The following is a 27,350-nucleotide window of genomic DNA, read 5'->3' as shown; positions in this document are numbered from 1 at the left end:
GTCACCTTCCCTCGCAGCGTGCTGTGCACCTGGAAAGGCGGACAGGTCCTTGGCAATCCTGTGGGAAAAGGCAGAATTAACTTACTGCACCTTTACCAACTAAGGTTGGTTTGAGGGTTTTTTGAAAAAGATTTTTAGGTACACCTAAAAATCCTCTTGACCCTCAGCTTTGCACAGTCCCAGCAGAGACAGCGTACGTGGTCGTCACGGCACTCCAGTCTGCCTGCCGGTCACCACCGCTGATGCAGCAGTGAGGACACACCAGTGTAGTGATGGACAGCACAGTTACTGAACCGCTATATCTAACTCGTATACAATATCCTCAAAGTATTTTAGGAAGACAGTTGTAAGCAGGAGGACAGCAGAGCAGCGCTAGGGATAATATGCTTAGTAAATAATCAGACACCAAAGTTCACCCACTGCTGCAGCAACCGAGTTAGCGTGATTATGTCATGCTTAGTGATGTGATAAGCATGTTTGATCATGATTAAGCAATTTGCTGTCTAAAATAACGTGGAAGGATCTCATGATTTTTCCAGGATGGTGGGAGATGTACACCTTCTGTCCAATGTAGTTTGTACTGTTCTCTTTATTTCTACTATTTGTTAATATCAAAAGATAAACAAAGACAAGTACAATTGGTGCTATGCAGTCACTAATGCACTCCTTAAAAATTGACTGGCTGGCAGATCTCAGTAGTGGTCAGTGAAGTATTTTTATTGAATAGGTGTTTTTCTGGTGGGATTACACAGGAGTCTGTGCTAGACCTGTTGCTAGGTACTTCAGGCATCTTTGAAAGAAAATTTAAAAACAGTATTACTACATCTTGTGATGGCATAAACCTTAGTGGAATGGGAAACGATGGAGAAAGTAGGACAGTCATATGTATTGCTTGACACAGTTGGACCATTCAACAAAAATATTTTTTTTAAAAACAGCCAAATACAATGTTCAGCTTGTAGTAATGGGGAACACAGGTTGCACACTAGGAAAAGGAGACCGTATGCTGCAAAGAATTTAGTATAATTTAAGGGTGTATTTAGGGATTAATGAAGACTTGCAGCTCATTAAGCGCTCATATCATGGTGCTGTTAGACAAATTAGGTTAATGCCGTTGCATATCCAAATGAGGATCAAGTCATTTGTAAGAACCAGGCGTGCTTTCTCTTGGTACGTGGCACTGGGGAAATGGGTGTTAGGCAGTAGGTGCAGACCCGGTTCTGTTGTGTTTAAAAGAATGTAAGCGAACTGGAGGGGCAGCCCAAGGGGGACTGCAAAACACACTCAGAGTGGAAAGTAGGGGGGCTGTGGGGTGTGTGTGTTGGAAGGGGGTGATGGACATCATCCATCAGGATGAGTTGACAGAAGGGGAGCAAGTGCCTTCCAGCACAAAATTGTTTATTTTCCTTCAGACTAGTCATCATTTGCAGCTTAAACTAACAAGACGGGTTATAGTTGGGAGCAGCTTGGTGTGGGCACCTTCTCTTGAAAGTTTTCTGGGGAGGCAGCAGAGAGGCATGTGGTGATGCCTTAAATAAGTCTAGCAAGTTTTGCCAGAACTTGTCTGTCAAAAACCCTAGAGAATTAAAAAATAAGAGCTTGTTTACAAAAATTGCATTTTCATATGGAGAAAATGCTGGGCTCGTTTAATCTAGTGCAAAAAGTTATTACAAGAACTAATGGTTGCGATTTGAAGCCAGACAAATTAGAATGGGAAATAAAGCACAAATTATAAAGAGTGAGGATGAGTAACTCTTGGAGCAGACTACAAAGAGAAGCAGCAAAGATGCAGAAGCCTTTCCATTTCTTCATGTCTTCACATTGACATGTCTTTTTGGACAATTGTTTTTGTCAAGTTGTTGAGCTCAACACAAGAGCAGCTTGCTGAAGTACAGTGGCCTGTGACGTACCAGAGGCCAACCCTGGTGGCCTAAAGGTGTCTGCTGACCCTAATGGCTCTCATTCTGTTTACATACATAGTATACAGTGTGTTTATCTGTAGTGATGACAGTAATGAACATCTGTGACTGAACGATGCTGAAAGTCATGGCGGGTCACTGGCTTTTCTGATAGCAATAGAAGAATAACTTACCGTAACTGTGATGTAACTAAACTGTGTTTAGTAGATATTTGGATGGTTTGCATTTAGTCCAGAAAACTAATTGTTACCCTTTCTGGTTTATTTAAAAGGAAGTGTCCTTTTAACTTCATGACTGATTGTCTTGTATTTCTGTTAACTGCTGCCAATAATCCATAACAACTGATTAAAGAGAAAACAGAGGCGAGTTGGGAAAGGCTTGCTCAGAGGAATTTCGTGCTAGCCGAGTCCAAGGGCACAAGCCAAGTCAATAGAGCTGTGGTATCATTCTGCAAATATGTTGTATCTGTGTTTCATTTTATTAAACAAGCCAATAAAAACCAGCAAAGATCTTGAAGGCTTTATATTAGCCAAGTGGCTAACAAGTTCTAACATGTGAAACAAAGCAATTTATGATATGCTGCTATATACCGGAACAAACTAATATATGTGCTCAGAAAAACTTATAAATACTTGGAAGGGTGTTGCTCAGGCAGATTTCTTCAAAACTCTTTAAAATTTGAGGAAGGGGAAGACCTCTGCAAGGCATTAACTTTTTATAGGCAGCCAGTAAAATGTGACTGTATGGGAAGAGGTGTGTGTTTATGTGAATAAAATACAGCTAAATAGGATGTGCCGACAAAAATAAATATGCTGCAAGGCCTTGATTAGAGTATCAGATCTGAAACTCTGGAGAAGACTTCTGCTGATTAAGTAAACCATAGGAGTGTGTCTTGAGTGATTAAATAACAGCAAAAACAAAATTAAATTGCCATTTTACTATCTAGTCCAAGCACTTTAGCAGTTTTAGATTTTAAGCAAGGAACAGGATTTCCTTGTGAATGTTTTATGGAAAATCAAACTATCAGCTTGATGTTTATGATGCATGTGGGAGGAGTAGAAGTGCCTACTGTAGTAGGATGTGCGCTTGCTCCTTTTGCCCTAAGTGATAATTATGTGCACTCATCGAAGAAAATCGCACACCTACTACTCAAGAAGTTATTTGGTGTTTTTGTGAACGATTTACATGAATTATTGGATGAGCCCATAATTTGGCTCCCACTGAAGTGGACGGGAGGATTGGGCCCAAAGGTCTTATTCTGCAAATTGCTAGCAGTTCTTTTGACTCCATTATCTTGAGCAGATAACTGCTGGAGCGAAATGTTACAACCTGTTGTTTTATGCCTCGCCACGTTAACTTTTCACTGAATAGCACTCGCCTGCTTCAATTGTCTGTACACCTCTGAAGTTCACCTGTTATTTGTCACTGCTTTTGAAGGCTGTGCTTTTGCTGGCTGTTTTTTGGCAGCTAGCATCTGATCTGGAGTGTGGTTCTTCACTGGGAGATTCATTGCTGCTGGAATTTTACCTGAAATTTGAATTGAATTTTAATGTCACTGCTCTTTGGAAGTACTCCATGATCCATGAACTATCTCCGTGCTATTGATGGATAGCAGTATTGCATCTGATTTGCTTGCTTCAGCTGTAACCACCATGGTACTTAGGTACAAAATTGTTGGTTTCATGCAGTACAGCTGTTCCTGGATTGCTTCAAAATGCTGGCGGTGGTCTGTGCGAACTGCACGAGAGTGGCAGAAAAAAACCCAGTAAAATGTAACTGTAATCTTACTGGGGAAATACTTCTGGTGAACTAACAGAACTAACTTGTGGATAAGAGATGTTAAATTGAGTAGGATTAACTGGGCATGCTTTGTTCAGTCATGTCTGTGCAATGCATTTCAGTTTTATGCAACTCAAAAATAAAAACATGTTTTTACTGGTTTTGATGCTGCTGTATTGCTGGAAGTCTGACTACCATGGAAATTAATTTTATGTTGTCAGGTTTTCTTGTATGCAATACATGTGCAGTAAGCTTTAGGGGATCTTTTATGCTTCATAAAACTTTTCATATGGAATATAATGCAGCTTGTTAACTTTTTTTGATTTTATGATCCACTTCTGGAAGGGACTGTCCAGAAAATCTGGATTGTGCTTGTACCTTCTGAAGGGGATGAGTTAAGTATAACCACACGGATGTCACTGGATTTACCTCACTCATGTTTGTAGTCCTAAAAGAGAGCATGCGGTAATTTTAATGTGGGTCATGAGAGTAAGGACTGGGAAGGACTTTCAGGAGTAACAACAGAAAAACAACAGAGTAAAATAGAGCAGAGCAAACCAAACTGAAATTGATACTTAGCCCTGACAGGACTAAAAATAGTAGATGTTCTTTTTGCTTGCGGTTTATAGCTGGTATGGGTGCTTGGATGCCAGCCTTGAATGAGTCTCCACACTGGGACCTGGCTGTAATGAAGGGCAATTTTGATGCTTTTTTATTATTTTATTACTCCCTTACCCTTACTCCCTTACCCCTCTCATGTCTGAGTCAGCAAGTATTGAGAGTGATGCAAGGTAACATCTGCCGGGAAATGTCTGGATTTACTGGGTTCCAACTCGGAGTGGGGGGACGACAAACCCCATGTTTCCAACCCACGGTCCTTTGGTGCAGGTGCTACTGCTAATGAACGGTGAGAGAGGGCTTAGAATGTGTGCTGTATAAAGGCATGTAAGGTGTAGGAGCCAAATATATGAGCCTTCCAGAGATATATATGCCTATACTAGAAAATTACGGAGTTCACAAAAAAAGAAAGGTTGTATATCCCTAGGGTAAGTGGTCTCATGGGAACCCTTCCAGCCCCATATTCATTTAAAGAAATAGTGCTGTATCTTGTTAACAGCTAAAAGGAAATAAAACTGTATTTATTATACCAGAGGGATGTCTTAAAATGTCTTTGCTTCTGTTTTACAGGGTGCTTATTTTGCAGGGTTTTCTGTGTCTTTTTTTATATTTTGGTAAGGAAATAGCTTAGAGCACTCCTCTTGGTGCTGACTAGGGTATCGAGGGTGTTGATACCCTCAACACCCCGGTGTCAATACCCCGATTTTGGGAATACGCTATGACTAGGGTATTCTCAAAAGGTATCGAGAGGATACTCGGTATCCTTTCTAGACTGTGGAAGTTGTCAAAATGGATTCAGATGCTCCAGCTGTTGTATATTCTGTATCTCGCAGAATAAATCATTTTGGATAGGACAGACTTCTGCAATAAATCTCTGACTGCTTTTGAGTTTGCCCTACTCTTGGCTTTGATTCAAGGGATACTTTCTGGAGGACTTTATTTTGTAAATGAATGTCATGTTTTCAGGTGTCACGAAAGTCACCGCATTAGATTTTCTTGGTGGGTGCTTTGGATAAGACTGTTGTCGAGTGGCATATGTGTTGCAACCAAAATGATATCAAAACCCCATTGGTATTTGGGAGATACTAGTATAATGAACGATGATGCAGCATTGCCAGAATATAATTATTCTTGGGAAGAACAGGCTTTAGTTTAATTTTGTCTGTCTTAAGAAGAAACTTCGTTCCTCTGCGTCTCTGCTCCCCAAAACAATCTCAGAAATGTAGCAGTCCAGGCATAGAAACGTATTTGTCTGTATTTTGCTGCATTTTATTGTAGTGGATTTTTTTACTTGTATATTTAAACATTTTTATACCAAGTTTTTCATTAGATGAGTAATGTCTTTCAGAGTTGCTTCATGTAAATAGTGAGTATTTGTAGTATGAGTTGCTTGGCTTACTGAGTTTTTTTGACCAGCCTGATTTGAGATTCTTACTTACACAGGCTTGTGTATACACTCTTAATTCTTTTAAATCAAGCCAACTGTGGTTTAATTTGATTTAGACATCAGCTTCAATGAAACTGGCGTGTCAGGGCCCAGACTGGCAATCTGTGCCTTCAAAAGTTATTTTGGGTCAGCTGAGACATAGTGACTGTCAGCATTGTCATCTTAGCTTGCAATAAATGAAAAGCAGTTTCACAAGTGCTGGGAATCTTGCTGTAGCCATATTTAAGAAGTTACCCTGTCCTTTTTTTTTTACCAGCTAAACCACCAGATTTTGTACTGAAATTGTAAAGGGTTAATTGCACATGTCCATCTGTTGACCAGTGGATGGCTTTGAACAGTTACTACATAAACAAACTTGATGTACAGGTAAATTAATAAGCTAAGATGCACCAGATCTGTCTGTTGCTTCCTTTTGCTTGACTCTCTTGAATTGCCCTAAACTTTGTCAGCGTGAAGCAAAATTACCTTGCGTGTGCTGCTGGTCAAGAATACGTGTGCAGTTGCCAAAGCTTGGTTGAGGCACAGGAACTTACCGTGTGCCTGATCCCTGGGCTAGGATATCTCTGTGAGGTTTGCACCCTTTTACCTCAATTATCTTTAATTTTTTTTTTTTTTTTTTCAGAAGGTGCAACATCTGCAGGTGAACAAGTTTTTATGCCTGTTTCCTACAAATTATGAATAAATCCTGTTTAGAATAGGGAGAAAATCTGTCTCTGATTATTTAGAAAGTACTCTTTCTTATCCTTTTTGCTATCCACAATATGCAGCCTGTTAGGATATTCAATATTATTACATATGTAAGTATTCTGTTAAATATTCTTTAGTTTCATAATTAAATGCCATTGTATATTGTCTTAAAAATTATTCTGTCAATCTGCTGCAAATTTCTGTTTGACAGTGGGTTGCTCAAGTTGCCAGTAGATACTTAGCTGCAATTAAGGGTATTTTTCCTAGGTTTTTGTTATTATTATTTTGCTCTAGGTATGTTTCTCCCTTTTCTGTTTTCTTTTTTGCATGGGTTCAGTTATTATTTATAATTTGGAGGAGAGGTTGTGTTGCTTATTTCTCCACGCCAGCAACCCTTGACATCAAATGGCAGCTCTTTTGTTTCCCCTCCCACGACATTCTCTGACCCCGAGCGTCTGTTGAAGTGATCAACTGCAAAATGGTATTTTTGGATGTTTAAGCTGTCCTGAAGCTTTGCTGTGGAAATCTCATGGATATGGAAGAGATCCTTTTCTCTCAAGGTGGTGTTTTAGGCTGTTGCAGGCTCAAGCAATTGAGGGTTGGTTCAAGTTAGTCTTATCTCTACATTTATGTAACTATATGGTTTTCTTAAAACAAGGTTAAAGCACAAAATCGCATGGCAGGTGAGATCTAGTGGTAACTTTAGAGTATGGTAAGTGATTGCACGTTTGAGTCCCGAGTGCTTTGAGGGACAGCTGGCAATTTAAATGCCTGTAACCCGCATTGAAATCTATTGGTGTTGTAGTCCCTGGGGACTCTAATTAAATAATTTACACTCATGGCAGCATATGGAATGACAAATTATTGTTTCTGATAATACCAAAGTTGCTGTTAAGGTGTGTGGAAGTATTGTTTGAAATCTAACAGAGTTTCTGGCTTGTTGCATGCCTGTGTGATGGTTCAAATGAAGTCAGGGGTCTGTGCTGGAGCTGGTGTGATCTGAGTCTGGGACGATGGGTCTCCTGGAGGCTGGTTTTCACAGGTGTGTTCAAAGCTGAGCACGGGGGCCACAGTCTTTGGTTGGGGACCCCAAACTACCTGCCACGCACATGGTAGCAATGGAATTTTGAACATGTTTTGCCCTCTTAAGAGAGCAGTAAAACACTCTATAGGACTAGACATGCCTTCCTTTACTTGCCCCCCCCCCCTTTTCTTTTTTTCCTTAATTTTTGACTGGCTGCACATGACTTGTATAAGGGTCTGGGGCACGAGATTTCGTTGAAAACAAAGTTGAAGAAAAAATATATAAAAATACATATCCTAACTTTAGGGGAAGCATCAAAACCAATCTTTTTAATTGTAATGACGCAACTAAAACTGTAGAAGTTATTTCATGTATACCTATTGCCACTCATTAAGGTGCTGATAGAGAAAGTTTCCTTTTCAAGGGGGCAATATAAATGGTCACAAGGAAGCATTCAGACCTGTTTATGTTAGCTGGAGGCTGCAGAGGAGCCCAGAGAACAGCTTCAGCATTAACTCTTCCTCTCATGCTCGATTAATTGTGCTAATATGCTGCGAAGATGAGGCCAATAAGGGCAAATATGGAGCTGCTCTTCTGATCCAGCCGCCTCCAAACTGCCCTGTTTGGAGGGCAGTTCAGCTACTGGAGTTCAGCTACTGGGGAAGAATCCTATTTGCAAATACGTGTTTGTTTATTAGATTAATGTTCAGTGAATCTGCATTTTGCATAATTTCTCTTTAAGAAAGCCAGCTCCACTGCAAAACTGGGTGACTTGAGTAACGGTGACCACTTCTGTGCCTCCTCGGTCCCCTCTGCAGCTCGGCTGCCCGATGCCCGGAGAGCGGGGCAGCCTCTTGCGCAGAGGAGGGGCCCCCCTACGGCTGCACCTCCTCGGCAAAGCCGTGCCTGGCCCCTGCATGCCGCTGAAAGGGGACAGGGCCGCACGTCTTCCGCTTCTCTTCTTCTGCCTCTGGTTGCTCATTTATTTTACTCCAAAACTTCTGAAAATTGAGGTTCCTTATGGCTAAATGTTGAATTGGTGGAGAGGAAAAAAGATACCACGATACACACATGACCAAATAGCTGTGGGTTTTGTATATCGGGCACGTGAGTTTCCAGTAGCCACATCAAAAATAAGCATGGCTTGTAAAAACCCTTGAGCTGCTGTAGGAGAAGTGAGGGAGGTATTGGTAGACACAAGAAAGCATGCAGTTGCTTTGTACGAAGTTTGTCTTTGGAAGGTGGAAAAAACAAAAGGCGGGCATGCAGGCTGGGTGGGTGTTGGCTTTTCAATGAAAGCTGAGGCTCTCTACAAATTTTTATCTGGTAGAGGCAGAATAGGAGAGGCGAGTAGGTTGTTGTTCTGGAAACTTGTTAAAATAACCTAGTTGCTGCACCCTTGAGTGGGTGGGTGACATTTTCCAAGAGGATATCTTGTCCTCTTCCTTGGAAGAATCGCAGAGCAGAGAAGATGTAGTGCGTGCCTGTGAGCAGTTAGAGGGGAAAAAGCACAGAAATCACTTTTCGTCTAATGAAATAATAACCTTAATTTTAGTAATTTCATATGCATTTGAGGCAATCCTATCAAAGATGATGGCTTATAAGTAGTGATTGGTGGTTTTCCTTTTTGGCGAACTCTGTACTTTTAATCTCCTAAACCAAGGAAAAGGCTTTTTACTTTGACCTCTTTGCAACGTGTCGGTGTATGCTGAGGTGCTGCGTGTGAGGTATGTATGTACCAACAGCTGGATAAAATTTGGAGCTGTTGAATTGCTCTTCCTTTAGGATGTCACCTTGCTAGTACCCACTGTAGGAGTTTGTGAGGGCCCTAAAGACAAGTACAAGATCCAGAACGCCACTCGTTAGGACCACACATTTTGGAGTTCTGCTCTTAACTTTTGCTTTTTTGGTGGTTCATGTATTTGTACCAAAGTCTTTATTGGAAAGTCTTCTCTCCGAGCCAGCGTCTCATCTGTCCTGTGCAGAAGTTGTCAGTAATGTGGTTTCTGGTGCTGTGTTCCAAGTGGTTTACTCTGTTCCCATTGCAAACCACTTCCCTGTTGGCGCTACAATTCTGGAAGGAGTCCTGCAATTTTTCACTGACTGGGAATAAAGCTCGGTCCTCCCAGGGTAAACAAGCATCCTGTTGTTACTTAATAAATTTGAAATCTGCAGTATGAAACCTCCTGCCTTTTCATTACTGTGTTTCTGTGCTATGCTGTGAGAAGGGAGAGGTTCCCTGCCCATTACAGCTGTTACCGAGATGAACGTGGAGTAACAGCACTAACGGGGTGCCTGGCTCAAGAAATTCGGGGCAAGTGACACTTGATTCTGTAACGACACTGGCATCAGCTGTTATCTGTAGTGACATGGTCGTTGCCTTGAAACTGTGACCAGAGTTCCCTTTTTGGGAAAGAAAAAGCCCACAGACCCATTTCAAAGACCAGGGCAGCTGCTTTGTTTGTCTTTTAAAATCTGTATTTCTGCCTTTTTGCTTGGTCAGTGTTTAGAACCACTAAAAAAGTAAACGTGACATGGGGACTGAGATCCTGCAGCTAGAGCTCCTTTATAATTACATATTCAGCCACAACCGTACAAAGGAAAATGAGAGTCGCTTTTCCTTTATGTACCGTATTTCAGTTTTCCCTTAGGTTTAAATTGGCATTTTGGACTATGTTCGCTGGAGCCACTGAAGAGCTTATCAGAAAAGGAAGGAAACAGAGGGAGGGAAAGAGAGATTTCCAAATGACAACCTTTTGAATAGTCCAAGTTCAATCCCTAAAACAAAAAGTGGAATCTTTTTTTTTTCTAAATAATGTGCTCTACAGTCTCACCTCTCATCTTGAGAAACATGAAAGAGCAAGTAAAAGAGATGACCCAAATCACAGAGTTCCTTTGAAAGAAGAAATTCAGCTGTTTTGAACACTTACAATCAAAGGAAGTGGTTTCCCTAATTACATGAACTATGTGAAAGCTCTCAGAATAGCTCTTCCACCCCAGGATTCCTTGCACTTTAGAAGTTTGCATAAAAGCTCACATGGAGAATCAGATGCAAAGTGTTTGATTCAAATTTTATTAGGCAGAAGTGAGCATACATTCGTATCTCTGGGTTTGACAGCTGGTTGGGTTTGGACCACAATCCTGGGTTTGATGGATTTCAGTCCTATACTTTAAAATCTTTCACTCTTCAGGTTCTCTGGTGAGACACCCCTTTCAAGAGAAAAGCGGAAATCAAAAAAGGGAGAAGGGATAGAGGGGTCCCTTTGTGAGCTTTCAGTTGAGGATTCTTCACCCTGATTAGGCTGTTCATCGTTGTGAAAATCCATCCCTGTACACAGCTTTTAAAAGAATGAGGAGTTTTACTTCCTCTCATTTTAAAGAAGATGTATATCTTAAAATACATATTTGGAAGAATTAAGATCTGAATTCTACAACTTCAGTATTATTCTAGTACCACCATTTGCTTCAACCCATCAAAATTCTGAATTCAGTAGAAACTTTGAACAAAAAAACAGTATTTTCAGAAGACTATTACACCTTGTGCTTTCTTTTTGTACATACACAATAATAAAGGTATGTTAGTCTAAACTAAACAGTGAGAACATACGCAGGACACTTCTAAAGGCTTAAGATCTCTGTTCGTCAAGATTTCCTTTTCAAAAGAAGAGTTTTGCTTTTTTGGTGGTTTGGGAGTAATGGGAGCAAGCAATGGAGAACTTGAAGCAATATCAAGATCATTTTCGAGTGCCAGCACCTAAAGTTAGATGCATCATTGACCTAATTGAAATGCTCAGTTTTCTCCAAATTTTGGAAAAGTAAGAGTATAATTTTATTTTTGCTCTGTAGGAAATGTCTTTATTTCTCAAACAGTTTATTAGCTAAAAATGTAGTTAGATTTTTAGCAAGAGTTGCGAGCATTCATGACAGAATTGTCTGTCCTGAAAGTGCTAAAGATAGGTATCTAATCTTTACCTAGCTAAAACTAAAAATGATTCTTCCTTTCCAAACCATCTCTGAAGCTAACAACAAGGTGCTGTCCCTGAGGATACAATATGGAATATTAATGGTTGAAATGTTAATAAATAACATTTGCAAGGTTTGCAATAATATGCAAGACCATCGCACTTGCTCTGCACAACAGTAATCTCCAAATGGTCTTATATTTTCCACTCAGAGCCAACTACAGTAATTATATCCAGATTTGATAAAGACAGAGATAATTGATGTAATTGGCCTTGAGGAGAAATCTTGAAGCTCTCCAAACTGCAACAATTCAAATTCAAGAAGGAAAAAAGGCAGAAGGATTATGACTGCCTTGCGGATGTATAGGATCAGCCAAACCCTCTTTATAGTAACACTGAATACTAATAACAAGATACTGTTAACTCTATTTGAAGAGAAGAAGAAATGTTTCTCTGGGTGCTTTTTTCCTGCCAATACCGCATCTTTCTTATAAGAGAGTTAGCCTTCCTAAGCTCCATTTCTTCTTTTTTTTCCAGGCAGAAGGAAGGACTTTCCCTGGAATCAGGGAATTGTCTCCTAGAAGTGAACACCCTCAGCAGGCCAGTGGTGTTGCAAGTGAAGTGCACGGCAGAGTGGCAGCACGCGTGGGAAGGGAGGGGAAATGTCATGTAGCCATACAGCACTCTGGCAGGGTGGAAAAGGGTTCTGGCTGTGCCCTCCAGAGAGATGTGTCTCAGACAGTGAAGCTTTGTCATCAGTATTGCTATAGGATGATTTTGCTTGGATGAAGGAGAATGCTTAAAGTCGTCCCAACCTTGCTTGACCTGAAGGTAGCATGGAAAATTACATTTGCTTGTGTCTGGTCCTTGATGGGAGTTGATTTCTCCCTATACGTCAATTAGAATAGTCCTCAGACGAGTTTTTGCATACCTCTGGCATTGGAAAATGGGAAGCTCTGGTATATGTGATGCTGTTATTCTCCCACGCCAAAGGAGATGTTGCAGGTTGGAGTGTGCTCTGTGCCACCGAAACAGCATGTAGCTCCTGGGCCTTGGATAGCTTGTGAGCTCAGTTCATTGTAATGAACTTTGCCAATCTAATCCTTGTCGTACTCGGAGCAGAAATCAGTTAGTAATCATGCAAGGACTACGGGCATTGCTAGAATAGGAAGAGAAGTGCCAGTTCTTTTTGCTGCACTCACATTCAGACTGGAATTGTCATTAGCTGCAGCATGTTGCCTCCTCTTCGGCTTTTCAGGTACAGCCCGTGGAAAAGAGATTTCATTGGTATGCTGCATGACGTGACCCCAGTCCTGAAGTTCCTGTGGGCTCACATAATGCAGCGTTCCCGCTTCCTCTTTGCTGTTTCATTTATTGCAGGTCCTTGGGAAGCACAGTGCAGGGCGATGGAGGAAGTAGTGCAAGTTAGTTGTTTTGTAATCACAAAATAGATGATCTCCATTTTCTAACTGGCCTTTTAAACTTTCTTCATCCCCCATTAGGGTATGTGTGTGGTATTCCTCTCATGTTTATTTCTGATGTGTTTGGAATTTTTCTCATAAAATGATGAAAGAGAAAATTCAAATGAAGTCTGAAAGTGCAGATTACTGGTGTGGAAGTAGAAGCTCAAAAATGGAGAAATGCCAAAGCTGAATGTGGTTGCAAGATGTTCTTTCCCTTTACATGTTTAACCTAAAATACACTGTGGTTACATTGTGGAGTATTATTGCAGTACTGTTATTTTTGCATTCAGCTGTCTTCTATTTACCACTTTTTCCTACATCTGTGTTCTTTTAGAAATTCTGGTCTGTTTGTGTGTGTGATTTAGAGCAGTTCTCAGCAGCATTTTGTACGTGTTGGAGAATGAGAATTAATGGCATGCATGATGCTGTGATTTTTGCACATTTCCAACTCTCCTTAGAGGAAATGCTCCTGGTTTGCACGTGCTCTGTTCCACCAAACCATCGCAGAGGAGTTGGAGCAGGTCTCAGGCTTAACGTTCTCAGTTTGGCTCATTACTCAGTTTTGCTCTTTCTGGTGGGTTTGAACCACAGAGCCAAGGTTGCAGCACAGACATGGGTAGAGGTTACGGTACCTCTGGTTGTTCTGTCGTAACTTTGGGGAAGGAACTGGCTCGGGATATTGCTGTTTGGTTGGAGAGGAGCAATGAGAAAATCAGACTTTTGGCTTAATTTGGTATCCTGTGGTGGTACAAAAACTGTGCGAGTTCTCTGCCTCTTGTAAGTCTGCTGTTGATGGAACTCAAAGCCACTGCCTTCATAGGATACCAGGTCACTCTGTAATTAGTCTCTATCACTCTTCTAGATAGGTTCTTCTAGATTCCAGCTTTCTACAGAGTTCAGAGATACTTTTAAACAATTTATTTTGAGGCTGACCGCTTGTATCCTTATATAGATATGATATCAACATAATTTAAAAAAAAAGGTTTTCTTTTCTGACAACAATTTTTTTATAATGAGGATTAGAAATGAAATAGTTGTTATTGACATATCTATGTAAGCAGATAGCTATAAAGAAGTCAAGATAAGGAGTTCTGTGTACAAAAAATTAATCAAAGAGAAGTAGGGCAAAAGCTCAAGTTACGTGTGAGAAATATGTAGTACAGTAATACTAATAAATGTGTTTTTATGACACTAAAACCAATTTTTAAATACTGCGTTTTCCTCTAAGGTTTTTATCTTAGGCATTGTATTATTTGAAATTTTTTAGTCTTACTGGAAAAAGATTGAGCTACCATGGAAGTAGCCTGAAGAATCCCAAGAAAAAATAAACAGTGGATCTACTTTGCATAAAAGTAAAAGCTTGAAATTTCGTTTTTGTCTAGTTTCATTTTTTGACCATCGCCACCCAGTAGGGGTGGCATGTGAGCCTATTTTCTAAGTAAAATACAATTTTCTATCTTAGACAAAGAAGAGTAACTTTTCTGAAAAGCAGGTAAGGAATTTATGTCCTGAAACTTTAGTTTTGTTGGGAATGGAGACTGATTGATAGTGGTCTAGGTGGTAGTGTGGACATAGGCAGAGAGCTGCTGTGAAGTCTGTTCTGGCTGTTGCTTGATGGCATGGTCCTGGCTGAAGGGCAGTCATACTTAGTTGGAGAAGGTAAAAGTCAGATTTTGGTGGATTTGGGAGTCCTGTGTTCCCAGAGACCATTCTTGCTTACGTTCTTGCCAATCTCAGCTGTAACCTGAGGAAGGATGTAACCTTCCTCAGCTGTAACCTGGCTGTAACCTGAGGAAGGATGCTTACTGCTTAAGTCATGGTAAAGAGAAAGAAGACTTGGTAAGTCACAGAGACAGCTTGCTGCTCTGGATTCAGGAAGGAAGGCGGTCTGTCGCTAATACGTAGTAAAACCAAAACTGGAAGCAGATTCATGGTGAAGACTTCACCATGATTCACGGTGGTTTATTTGGACAGTTGCACATAAACCCATGATGTGCATAATTCAGATAATGCACAGCAGTCAGAGATTCAGATTATGGTTACAACTCATTTTCTTGAAAACCCCAGATTTTGTGAGCTTGTGCGATGGCATAGGTAAATGTGGCATGAGAAATGCTTTTCATCTGTGGAGGACTCTCAGACACTTGAGCAGAAGAATGTCTGTAGTTGGCAACTACTTTCTCTCCTTTCTTTTATGCCAGCTGGTCACAGCCAGGATTTCTGTACTGAAAATTTTGTGTCTTTTTAAAGTAGGTGGTCTCTGAATAGGGAGAGATTATTCGCTTTTCTGCAGGGGCAGGTAATTTTTGAGTGATAACTGGGGAGAGCCTTCTACACAGCTCTGATAGCCTGTGTAGAAAGCAAAACCGCCCATGGTTCCCCAGCAGTTGCTGTTAACATGTAACAGGGAGGTAACACATCTCGTGATGTGCTGTTTTCATGAGGGTGGGCTCAGCCTGTCTGGTTGAGGAACATATTCTGGAATTATAACAATCACTGGGATTCCAGTAAGAGGGATCACCATCAAGTGCTGTCTGTATCATTAGCTACAGTAGGTTGGGTTTACCTACTCTAAGACAGGCTTAACGTGAGTGTTCATCAAGAACGTGACAATTTTTTTCCTTGGTTAGATTACAGTTTTCATGATCAAGTTTGAGAAAATACTTTAGTGGAAAGATCATAGCTGCTTTAGAGGAGTGGATCAGGACCCATGAGTATAGCTGCTGCTGTCTCTGTTGGAATCTGGGCTAATGGTTCAGCAAAAGCCACTGTATAATGAGACTAGATTTGTTCTTCTAAGTTATCTTATCCAGATTCCTTACTAATACTCTGCAGACCTCAGAAAAATCACTGCTCTAGCTGGATATGTATGGACATGGCCTTTCTCCAGGTACCATTTCTTTGACATTATTTTCTCTTCTGTTGCTCCTAAGTACTGCAAGAGACTCCTTGAGAGGGGATTGGGTTTGTCCATCACTGTTGTACCAGAATGTCTTTCCAACAAGGTGCTCATGAGACTTATAGTGATTTTGATCTCAGAAATAATTTCCTTGGATATTTTTCCATTTTTTGGGTCTGGAAAGATTCAGGTGTTGCATATTAGCCATGGTAACTGCTCACCCGTGGAGTGAGCAGGGAGTCAGAAAGTTTCACATTTTGTTATTCCCTTGTATTTTAGAGATGTCGTGGGTTTTGTTGATGTACTCTATTGTCAAAGCGAGTTTGTGTTCAAAATGATTGTGAGTAAATGGGAAAATTTCCCAACATTGAGAAGAGAAATGATGATTGCTGAAAATAAACTGCTCAATGGGAGCTCAGGTATTTCAAACCTGCTGTTTAGTCCACTCATCTATTGTTTCTATTCAATTGCTGCTATTGCTTTGCAGCTGGAGGCAGCTTCTTACTCTAAATCTGCCTGAATGAAATATTTATAATATTGCAGGACAGTGCTCATTTCTAAACTCTTACACCATTACAAATACATAGTTTATGCGTGTTTTGAAGAGTTTTACTAACTGTGAATAACACTAGTGACATCCAAAATACTCTTCTTGTTCTTGGCAGATCTCCATTTATCAGATACCTTAACATTAAATGCTGATACAATCTCAGTCTGTATGCTGCAAAATGTAATGCTCCTGTGGGATATGTTGGACATAGTGGATTTCTAGTTGAAATCTGTGTGAAAATGAGTTATTTCTCCATGATCTTTGTGCTGCCCTTTTTTTTTTTTTTTTGGTAAATGACAGTGTAGTTGTAACTCAAAATGTTGTTTTCAAGCTTATTAAACCTTCTGTAAGGATTTTCTGCAGAAAGTGCCCTTGCTTAGTTTTATCCTAAATGCTGCAGCTTCTGTTAGCAGCCTCTTCTCTCACTGATAGCAAGTTTTTAACCCCGGTCATGAGGAAGACCAACACCAGGATCTTGCAATTGCTCGGTTACGGCTGGGTGGGCTCCGTGTGGTTGGTGTACAGGGCTGATGTACGTCAGTGGCAGGATCGAGCCAGTTAGCTTGATCTAACTCCCTCTTACTGCATAAGGCAGAGGGTCTGCTGCCATGTCACAAGGACAGATCTCCCTGTGATTTTTTGGAGGGACCAGCCTGCTTTTCATGGGCTGAGCAAGCCTTTGCAGTATTTTGATGGGCATGTTCTGAATTCACTGGATAATACTTCTAATCCCATAGCCTTCAAATTATCCTTAAAACTGCCAAGTTATGGGCAAAGGTTGCTATAAAAAGTTATAGTAGAGTATAAAACTCAGTTTTCTTATCAAATGGTCAATATCCAATACATTTTACTACTAACATGTCCTACGGTGTTCCTTTCCTCCAGAAATGCTCATACACGTTTGCCACTGCATGGTGCAAATGACATATTTTAAAGTAAATTACATAAGATGGGGTGAACCTGTAACAGCACATAATAAATTTATGTCCATATTCCTTCAGCGTGGTACGTTATGACAGTTTAACAGAATTGAGGTATCTTGGTAATGTGCTTTTTTTTTCTTTCTTCAAGATTGCAACGTAAAAGTCAATACAAGGTATTTAAAGTGTGTTTCTACCACAGTGTTTCAAAAAATGAGGATTGTGTGGTGATATAAAACAGTGGATTTAAAATAATGATAAGATGATTATATAGCAATGAGAATTTATTAGTTTCCTTTATATTTCCACTTTTAGTCTCTGGGACTTGTAACAGTGTAGGACATAATTTTGGATGCAAATTTGATGCTTTGAAACATTTGCTCAATCAAAATGCTTTTAAGTACATGTTTTGTATGTCGTTGTAGATATGAGAATTTAATTCTGTTATTTACAGAAGTGCTGGTGGCATCATTCTGAGAATGTAATTTAGCTCTTCTTTTCTGTGTGGTTTATGAAACAGTATCCCTCTAACACCGCGTAGATATGGCTGTTCTAAGACATAACAAATGCTGACAGTTTTAACTTGTTAATGGGCTACAGAAAATAGCTTTTATTTGCATACTCATTTAGAGTACTATTTATTATTAGGACTCTAAATGAGTACTAAAAAAGAACCCCAAGCTCACACAGTTTTAAGTGATATGCAACGATAGTTTTAAGAACTATGATTGCCTTTTGAAAGAGGTGGTAACGCATTTGTGCTGGGAGGGTGCTCACAGCACTCAGCAAAGCACATGATAATTCTGCTTATTTGCAGTTAAAAGATCTCACTGAGGATTCTTTGGCTTTGCCATGTTCATGTGGTTTTCCTCTTGCATTGTTAATATCAGAGACAGTTTAATAGGTTTAACAAACATTCCCTGAACTGGGTAGTCTGTGCTTTTGCTTATTGTTAGCTTTCTTCTTGGGGACCCCAAAGCACAAAACCTTTGGTTTTGTTTTTGGTTTTTTTTCTACAAAACTTTATGAGAACAAACAAAACAGTAGGCAAAGTCCTGTATTTTTGTTTTGTATATGCTTGATTTTCTTTTTATGTTCAAAACTGTATATTCCCTACTGTATAATTCTTATTAGTGGTTTTATATTTCTAATATTCTTTAAGTATCCCTTTATTTATTGCATATTGAGAGGATTATTTGTTAGCAATGATAGAATGGTAGTCTTCTAAGACTATGGTGTGATAATAATCCAGAAAAAGCTAAATTACATAAACTCTTTCTATATCCTGCTCATTAAGAATTGTATTAGTTTAACTTTCAAAAGGACAGAAACAGTGAAGTAGTAAAAATTATCTGCCGTGGGTAATTTCTGGCTCCTGTCAAAACCTTAACATAATTTAAAAAGAATCATCATGTGGCTGTATAATATTTATGTTAAAGCATGTAAAACATACATGTCTTGTGAAAAAGTATGCCTTTTTTTTTGCCTTAATGATTTGTCAGCATTACATTAACAAAAAAAACCATAAGCATGTAGGATTCTAAGATGCGTATTTTACTAGTGTTTTGTAGCTGAACTGTAGCTTTAGATGCTGATTGTCTTAGTATTGCGTCTGTAAAATGATGTTTTGGGCTCATTTACCTAGAGAAACTAGTGTATTATAAGAGACATCATCCCTTATTAGACATTAGTGAATTCACAGGGGAGTGTTCCTGAGACACTGGAAATGGAGGCAGACTGAATGTATTTTTGAGCAGGAATCTGGAAATAAAGGTTTGGGATTGATTTCTGTTAGTATTCTATAGCTTTTTTGTATGTGGTTGTCAGTAAATAGAACGATTTTAATAAAACATCAGCTGGCCTCTTCCAGCTGCCCTTTTATTAGGCTGTAAACCCCCCTGAGAGTAGCTAAGTTGCAACTCTCCCAAGAACATGGCAAAGGTCAAAGCCTTTAAAATTATACAAGACTTGGGAAAAAATATCTTTTCAAAGCTGCCTTAAGTGCATCTAACTATCTCCTTAATAAAGATGGCAAACATTTCTTTGGAAAAGTAAATAACCAAACTGTTGCACAATGTAATAATAAATATCAGAAGGCAGTTAAGGAAGTTGTATTAATCAGATTCCTTAAGTAGCTAACCATGTCCGACCCTGTAATTTTGCATGGAGCGAAGGTGCCTCTTGCTGTGCAATTAACTGATTTATTAACAGGAGAGTCGGTTGGCTGCTGGCTGACCTGATGGTCTCACAACAGGCTGCAGCTATTTCCTGTGTTAATCCTAAACCAGCATGCTCAGACCAGGGTGGAAGGACGGCCGTACTTTGTCCTGTCCGGCCAGTGGCTCCAAAGGGACCTGGAAGAAATGGTGATTAAGTTCCTGTGGGTCCAGTTTGCCCGGACCCCAGCAAAAAAGTCTTTTCATACTGAAAAAACTCTGTGGACAGATGGGCTTTTGCAGATCCAGCTGTGCTGCTGGGATAGGCTGCTAGCCCAAAACCTTGATCACTTCTCTTGACTAGAAGTGTGAGAGTAGAAACTTTCTAATGTATTTCCAAGGAGGACCAGGGTAACTAAAATATGCTGAGTCGTTTGGTCTTTGCTAACTTTAGCTGCCTTGGGATAGGGAGCTCTAACAAGAGCAGCTGCGGCTGGTATGAGTAGCTGGCAGGCAACAACACAGCTGTACGCAAAGTGCCTCTGTCCACATCCTTACTGCCTGTGCGGCTGCAATTAAAGATCTGACGACAGGGCCTTGTCTGCGTTCCCGAGTAACGCCAGCTCAGCATCAGATGGCCGTTGCCCACATCTGCAGTCAGCGCCGACCTTGAAGATCTTGTCAGAGCTAAGCTGCATTTGCTGCTTTTGCTGCACTGGCCCTGGACAGAGCAAAAGCAAGCTAGGACTTGTGTCATCCCAGTGAGCTGAGGCCTGTGCTGCTTGTGACGAGACCACACTGTCCAGGTAGCCTGCTTTGTCCCCTCATCTGCTGCTGGCCACACTCAAAATCTGTGTTGGTGGGTTCTGTTCAGCAATTGCTGAACACAGACAAGGCCTAGAGGAGGACTCTGTTTTTACCTGCTGAAAATACTGAGGATATGAGTATTCATGCATAGTTGTTTGTACTAGAAGTTTAAGAGCAGTATTAACAGTGCCTTTGACACCATTTCCCACAGCATTCTCCTAGAGAAGCTGGTGGCTCATGGCTTAGGCGGGTGTACTCTTTGCTGGGTAAAGAACTGGCTGGACGGCCGGGCCCAAAGCGTGGTGGTGAACGGAGTTAAATCCAGTTGGCGGCCGGTCACAAGTGGTGTTCCCCAGGGCTCAGTACTGGGGCCAGTTCTGTTTAATATCTTTATCAATGATCTGGACAAGGGGATCGAGTGCACCCTCAGTAAGTTTGCAGATGACACCAAGTTGTGTGGGAGTGTTGATCTGCTTGAGGGTAGGAAGGCTCTACAGAGGGACCTGGACAGGCTGGATCCATGGGCTGAGGTCAATGGTATGAGGTTCAACAAAGCTCAGTGCCAGGTCCTGCACTTGGGTCACAACAACCCCATGCAACGCTACAGGCTTGGGGAAGAGTGGCTGGAAAGCTGCCCAGTGGAAAAGGACCTGGGGGTGTTGGTCGACAGCCAGCTGAATATGAGCCAGCAGTGTGCCCAGGTGGCCAAGAAGGCCAATGGCATCCTGGCTTGTATCAGGAATAGTGTGGCCAGCAGGACTAGGGAAGTGATTGTCCCCCCGTACTCAGCACTGGTGAGGCCGCACCTCGAATGCTGTGTTCAGTTTTGGGCCCCTCACTACAAGAGGGACATTGAGGTGCTGGAGCGTGTCCAGAGAAGGGCAACGAAGCTGATGAAGGGTCTGGAGCAGAAGTCTGATGAGGAGCAGCTGAGGGAACTGGGGTTGTTTAGCCTGGAGAAAAGGAGGCTGAGGGGAGACCTTATCGCTCTCTACAACTACCTGAAAGGAGGTTGTAGTGAGGTGGGTATTGGTCTCTTCTCCCAAGTAACTCGTGACAGGACGAGAGGAAATGGCCTCAAGTTGCGTCAGGAGAGGTTTAGATTGGATATTAGGAAAACTTTCTTTACTGAAAGGGTGGTCAAGCATTGGAACAGGCTGCCCAGGGAAGTGGTGGAGTCACCATCCCTGGAGGAGTTCAAACAACGTGTAGATGTGGCACTTTGGGACATGGTTTAGTAGGCATGGAGGTGTTGGGTTGACGGTTGGACTAGATGATCCTAGAGGTCTTTTCCAGCCTTACTGATTCTATGGTTCTATGATTAGCAGGTCTAGAGGCAGCTGTGGGGTAATGTCAGTCACAGATGATGTAATTGACATTTTCACATATGTCAATAAACAGAGATTAAACAGGCATAAAAATAAATTAGCCGTTAAGCACTGTGATCTAGACCATGGTTCACAGGACACAGTTAGTTTGTACAACGAGGGATTACCTGGGTTCCTAAATCTTATACTGTAGTTGTCTTATGAATTGGGTTTGGTTTACAATAATGCTACAGAAGCCAGTAAGTGAGAATTTAATAAAATGTTTTTAGTGTAATTTGCTCTGACCTTGGATTTCATGATAGTGGTTGAATTATATAAACAGTGGATTAGGTTTGTTTAGACTTCTGAATCGCCTTGCCTTCAAGAAATGGCATCTAGTCTGTAATTCCCTTCAGCGTGACTCGAGAGAGGGACATAATTTCACCCATACCTGCGGTGTAAGTACAGGGTGAATGGTTTTAGCATGGTTTGATGATCAGTACCAGGCTGTGACTAAGCTTATCATGGGACTAAGTGTAATATTCAACTCCACTGCAGTCACCTTGTGCATCTGACTGTGTCTCTATGTTACGTCCAAGGAATTTGTATTTATGTGTTTGGGTTGTGCCTTTCCTTCAGCTGAGCTCCTTCTAGTTCTGCTTCAATCCAGCATTTAAAAAAACAAACAAAAAAATCTGTCTTTCACACAAAAAAGTAATATAATGAAATAACTAAAGACATGTTACTTGACATCACCATGGCCTTAGGAAGGAAATTGATGCTTATTTAGGTTGCATAAGATAGATAGCAGCTTTACCGAGGGAAGTGAGTGTGTCATGCCCAAGCCAGTGAGGGCTGGCTTCTTCGCTAGCCTTTAGGCAGACAGATGCATGGCAGGATTTTCTTCTGAGCATTTAGGCATTTTGGATTTAAGCATGAGTTTGATGCTTAAAGGTGGTTCTAAATAGTTCTTGTAAGTGCCTAAGACACCTTTGAAATACCAGTCTTTAACTATCACTTTGTAATTTGCTATCTGAAAGTCAGTCTTTCATTGAAACATGGCACCTTCTTGTCATAAAAAGTACAAAAGCTTCAAAGATGTGGATTGACTTGCATCTGGTTCTCACTGTAAGGGATAAGTGTCTTTAAATTGGCTAATAGAGTTCACAGCTGATCTACAGCAACTGAAAAGAGCAAAACATGAAAGGAATAGTTTAGAATCACTAGTGCTAACAACAGCAGAGTGATTAAAAGTGTTTAGAAAGGATTTCTTTCAGAAGTAATGGTCCTTAGAAAGAGTTGGCAATTTTTCCCCCCAGTTCTTAATTTGGGATATCTGTGAGCAATTAATAGGTGCCTTTCCATATTCTTAGATGGAAGCTTGCTTTGGTGCCTGTTAAATCCCAGTTTAGGGCATGAACATCAATGTGAAGGTGATGGTATTAGCCATGGTTGACACAGCATTTCTTCATACTCCTGGAATGTGATCTTAGTGTGTAATATATTGTAGATAAGATAATCTTAGAAAATAATTATTTTTGACTCTCCAAATAATAAAAGCACTGTGTGTCAGTATGCCTGCAGCAGTGAAGGACTCATCCTCTTGGCCCGGTGCTCCTATCTTGCTTGTTGTCCATTTCATGGTCGCCCTGGGTGATTGGTAGGCCTGGGTTTCACCACTGGTGTTGCTGCAGTGCAGCCCCTCCTGTTGTCCAGTGACTGGTGGGCTTTTACTGGATCCAGCAGCATCTTGTGTGAGATGGAGGACAGTCACTGGCTTCTGCACAGTGCTGTGGTGGAATAGGGAGCTATGGCACTTGGATGTGTTCATCATGTGGCATTTTTAATCATTCGCTAAAAAGATTGATCTAGTACTACTTCAGTAGCCAGGACCTAAATACATTATGCCACGGGAAAGTTCAACGTGAGACCAGTCAGTTTAATTCTCATGACCTGTTGAGGTACATGTATTGTAAACAGCAGCGGGTGGCGTGCACGGTGTTTTGAAGACATGGATTTTTAACTGCTGTACAAGAAGATAGTTTTATTCAGCTCCTCTCAACCAAGGTGTTCAAGAAAAGATGGTCTAGATAGTTCGTCTAATGTTATTTGTGGCCTGGCGCTCCTGTCTCATTTCTAACAATATTCAGGTAGGCAGTCAAGGAGTATTAGGTCTCTTGGTTATCCAGCAGTAGTGCTGGTAGGAATTAGAGGACATTCTCCAGTTTAGTATTTCCTAAAGAAGATAAAAACATAATACAGAAGTTTTTGAAGTATAGGGGTCTTGGGTTTGCTAGCCCATGGAGATGGAGTTTTGAGTGACTAGGCTGTCATCTGCATGCTCCAGGCTACTGAAGGAGGCTGGAGGTACAGCTCATGAAACAGGCGCTGCTGCTGCTGCTGCTGGAGCCCCTGCCTTGGGAGGCTGGTGGGGCTGCAGCTGGAGAGCAGAGCTCCTTCTGCCGACAGATCGCTTGCTGATCTGACAGATCCCTTCTCGGATCCCTTGACTTGGCTGTAGGAGTGTTGCTGTCTACCTGCAGGTGAGTCTTCCCACATTTGCTTGGATAGCTGCCAATTAAATTATTTTGTGGACTTGTAGGTGAGTCAGTCTGCAGTATGATTTGCTGAAAACAGCGTATGTTTAAAAAATTACTTTTCTGGTATTGTGAAAAAAGATTACTCACTTCAAAGTAACACTGCTTACCTTGCTGAGCAGGCTAAGCAGCGTGAAGAACTAGTGCAACCCAAGTTAAGTTCAAAGCTACAGTTAAAGATTTAATTGAGTATGTGTAAATGTCAGTGCATTTGCTAAAGATAAAGGTCTTAATTCAAAACCGTGTTTAAGTTACTCAGAAAAGGCTTTAAACAACAACAACAACAGCAAAAATTTGAGCCATCTCCTGCCTTTGTCTGTAATCATGCAGTTATGCACATGTACCATGGTACCAGCTATAAAACATAGGCCAAAAAAATACTGTTTTGCTATGTCTATACATTTATTACAGTAGCACTAGCTGATGTACCATGGTTTTCTGCATCAAAGCTGCTATAGCCTTCCTGTTTTCAGTGAATCTACAAGGCCACAAAATAATGTAATTGGCAACTATCTAAGGAAACGTGGGACGACTCACCTGCAGGTAAACAGCAACACTCCTACAGCCAGTCAAGGGATCTGAGAAGGGATCTGTCAGATCAGATACATTTGATAAGTTCAGAGGAATTAATTGTGATTTTGTTCTTGTTAGATGCTGTTGACTGGTATAGAGGTAGCATAATCTCAAAGTCTTAAAGTAATGCATTGCTGTAGAGAAAAATACATAATAGTATATATCTGTATTTGCATATGACGTATATTTGTGTAAAAACATGTGTCTAAAATCTCTTGAGTATTTATTTTAATATACTACAGAGATGAAACTGTTGAGAGACCTTGAAGGAGATATCTGACCTTCTTTTTTCTCAAAAACTGCAGGGACTATATGTCTTAATTTCTATGGGTGTATTCTCATTGTCTTGCAGCCTCTTTCTCAAACCTAGAAGCATTGTTCAAGTGGAATTTGAAGGTTTTCTATGTTTATCCAGAATTTCCAAACAGCTGCAGTCTGCTCTGAGGAGCAGTTTCAACTGCACTGCTGGCTATTTGGCAATCTCAAGCATGCTTGCTGTGCTTATTCAATCAGACTCTACGGCGCATGCCTGGAAACTCCACATTTCCAGTAAACATTGGATGGAGCTGTGTGTGCATGGTATGCTCTAACAGCCTGAAGCACTGGACTTGCTGAACCCATAGTACTTTGTGCATAAACACAAATTCTGGATAGGACTGCTGCAGCTCTGCCAAAAATCCCAGATCTTTCTTTGAACAAAGTTTTCCACAGCCTTCAGTTTTTCCAAAGACTTAGCTTCTACATCTGTGCCTTGGCCATGAAAGAATAGTCTGATCTTCCCCCCCCCAACATACGAAGCATTCATTTGCCAAACTCTCTCATGAGGTTTTCAAATGCCAAGCATTTGTGAACAGTCTTTCCTAGATACGTGTGTGTGTGTGTTTATATGTATGTTGTATATATGTGTATACCTGCTTGTGTATAAAATAAACTATCATAGTAAATGCCCCATCTTAATTGTCTAACTTGTTTGTTTGTTTGTTTGTTTTCAACAGGCAGAAATACTCAGTGTGCTCAGTCACAAAAACATCATTCAGTTCTACGGAGCTGTCATTGAACCTCCAAATTATGGCATAGTTACAGGTAAGGGTTTTTGTCTGACCTTTGTCTTGATTCTGTAAAACTCCAATGTTACAAAGTATTAGCTTTACCCAATTTCAGTGTTTTGCTAATTGTTCTGGCCTTCTTTGAATGTTAGAGTGCTCAGCACCACCTGTCTCAATGTAAATGGGAGTGCTGGAGGTGGGAACCAGGCTGGAAGCATGGCTGGTAGCAGCACAGAGGCAGTTTGAGCCTGGGGTGTTCTTAATGCATAAACTCAGCACTCCTTTAAATAGAAGCTTTCACTGTGTTCTCTTACCCTGTTCTGTGAATTGCTTTTCCATTTTAACTGACATGTGACAGAAGTAGAGGTTTTCATGATATGAAGTTCTGGCAAGTTCTGTGAAAAGGGAAGGCTGAGAGTCTGCTCAGAGCAAAGCTGCACCGTGAATTCTGCCTGTATTGAAAATAGAATCTGCACTGGGAACTTCCCAGCTGTGGGAAGAGCTTGAAACAGAGTCAAGGGTTTATTAGATGCTATAAGACAACTCCCTTTATTCACTGAAAACTAGATTTCATTTGTTGTGGCATTCCTAGAATTATGCAGAAGTTGGTTTTTGTGGTTTTGTTGGTTTTTTGGGGGGGGGGGTGGGGTTGTTTTGTTTTGTTTTCTATCACCACTTTAAGCTTCCTTCCCTTATCTTGGGAGTTGGTCCAGATATAAAATTATATTACAGGTAATGTAATTTCTCCCTTTCCTGTAGGGGAGAAACTAGGTAAGATAGTAGTAGAAAATAAACCCAAAGCAAAGAAACCTCCAGTGTGCTGAAACAAATATTTGGGGAGGTAAAAACCATGAAAGGATGGGTTAAGAAGCATGTTTTGGCACGTCTGTAACATTTCAAAGAGTTTGATGCGAAGAGTAGTTTTTGCATGTGGCACAGTCTGATACCAGTTTGAAACACTGCTGTTCAGGTTTTTATTGGTTCTCAGATGGTGGACAGAACCTGTGAAAATTCAGTTGTATCTACCTGTCTCTTAGACGTCCGATTATCACAGTAGATGGCAGTGTAATCCGGTGGGAGTGCATCTGAGACACAGCACTGTTCAGAGCATGGGGAGCTTTACTTACAGGAGTATCAGCCTAATGGAGGTCGCAGTGTTGCATCCAGTACTCCAGAGGGGCATGGGGTGACCACAGCCTACACCACTCAGAGGATGCCCTGGTGATAGCATATAGACAGGAACGTGAATATCTTCTTGAAGCAATAAAAATAATAGAAAGCTAATAAATCCAGTAATGTAATTTTACTATAATTTATAACATAAGTGTAAACCAGCAAGCAGAGTGACAAAGGAAATGTGTAATAAACAGCTCAGGATGATGTCTGGATCAGAAAGTCCTCAGTTTGATCTCACAAAAGGTCAGTGTTTGGAGAAGGACATTTGACCTGCTTGCCAGTCACAGGACAGACAGCAGCTAAAGTAGTTCATTATGTCATTGGGAATGGGGACTCTTTAACCATCTGTGAGGAGGAGACTCTTGCGTAGTCCAACCACTTTGTTACTCGGAGAGCTCTGATTCTACCCTGGCTAAAGAT

At 40.9% G+C, this 27,350-nt stretch overlaps 1 protein-coding gene across 3 annotated transcripts in view; it reads left to right on the top strand.

Moving 5' to 3' along the window:
• Positions 1-27,350, top strand: part of MAP3K20 (mitogen-activated protein kinase kinase kinase 20) — a 96,201-nt gene that overhangs the window by 7,497 nt on the left and 61,354 nt on the right. For all 3 annotated transcript variants that reach the window (XM_075512115.1, XM_075512113.1, XM_075512114.1), the window contains exon 3: positions 25,704-25,791. In XM_075512115.1, coding sequence (XP_075368230.1) covers positions 25,704-25,791 — 88 coding nt within the window. The remainder of the gene's footprint in view (positions 1-25,703; positions 25,792-27,350) is intronic.

This window comes from Mycteria americana, chromosome 9 (genome assembly GCF_035582795.1).
Source record: "Mycteria americana isolate JAX WOST 10 ecotype Jacksonville Zoo and Gardens chromosome 9, USCA_MyAme_1.0, whole genome shotgun sequence".
Taxonomy (NCBI): domain Eukaryota; kingdom Metazoa; phylum Chordata; class Aves; order Ciconiiformes; family Ciconiidae; genus Mycteria; species Mycteria americana.
The sequence above is the reverse complement of the archived record's forward strand: the minus strand, read 5'-3'. Positions and strand labels throughout refer to the sequence as shown.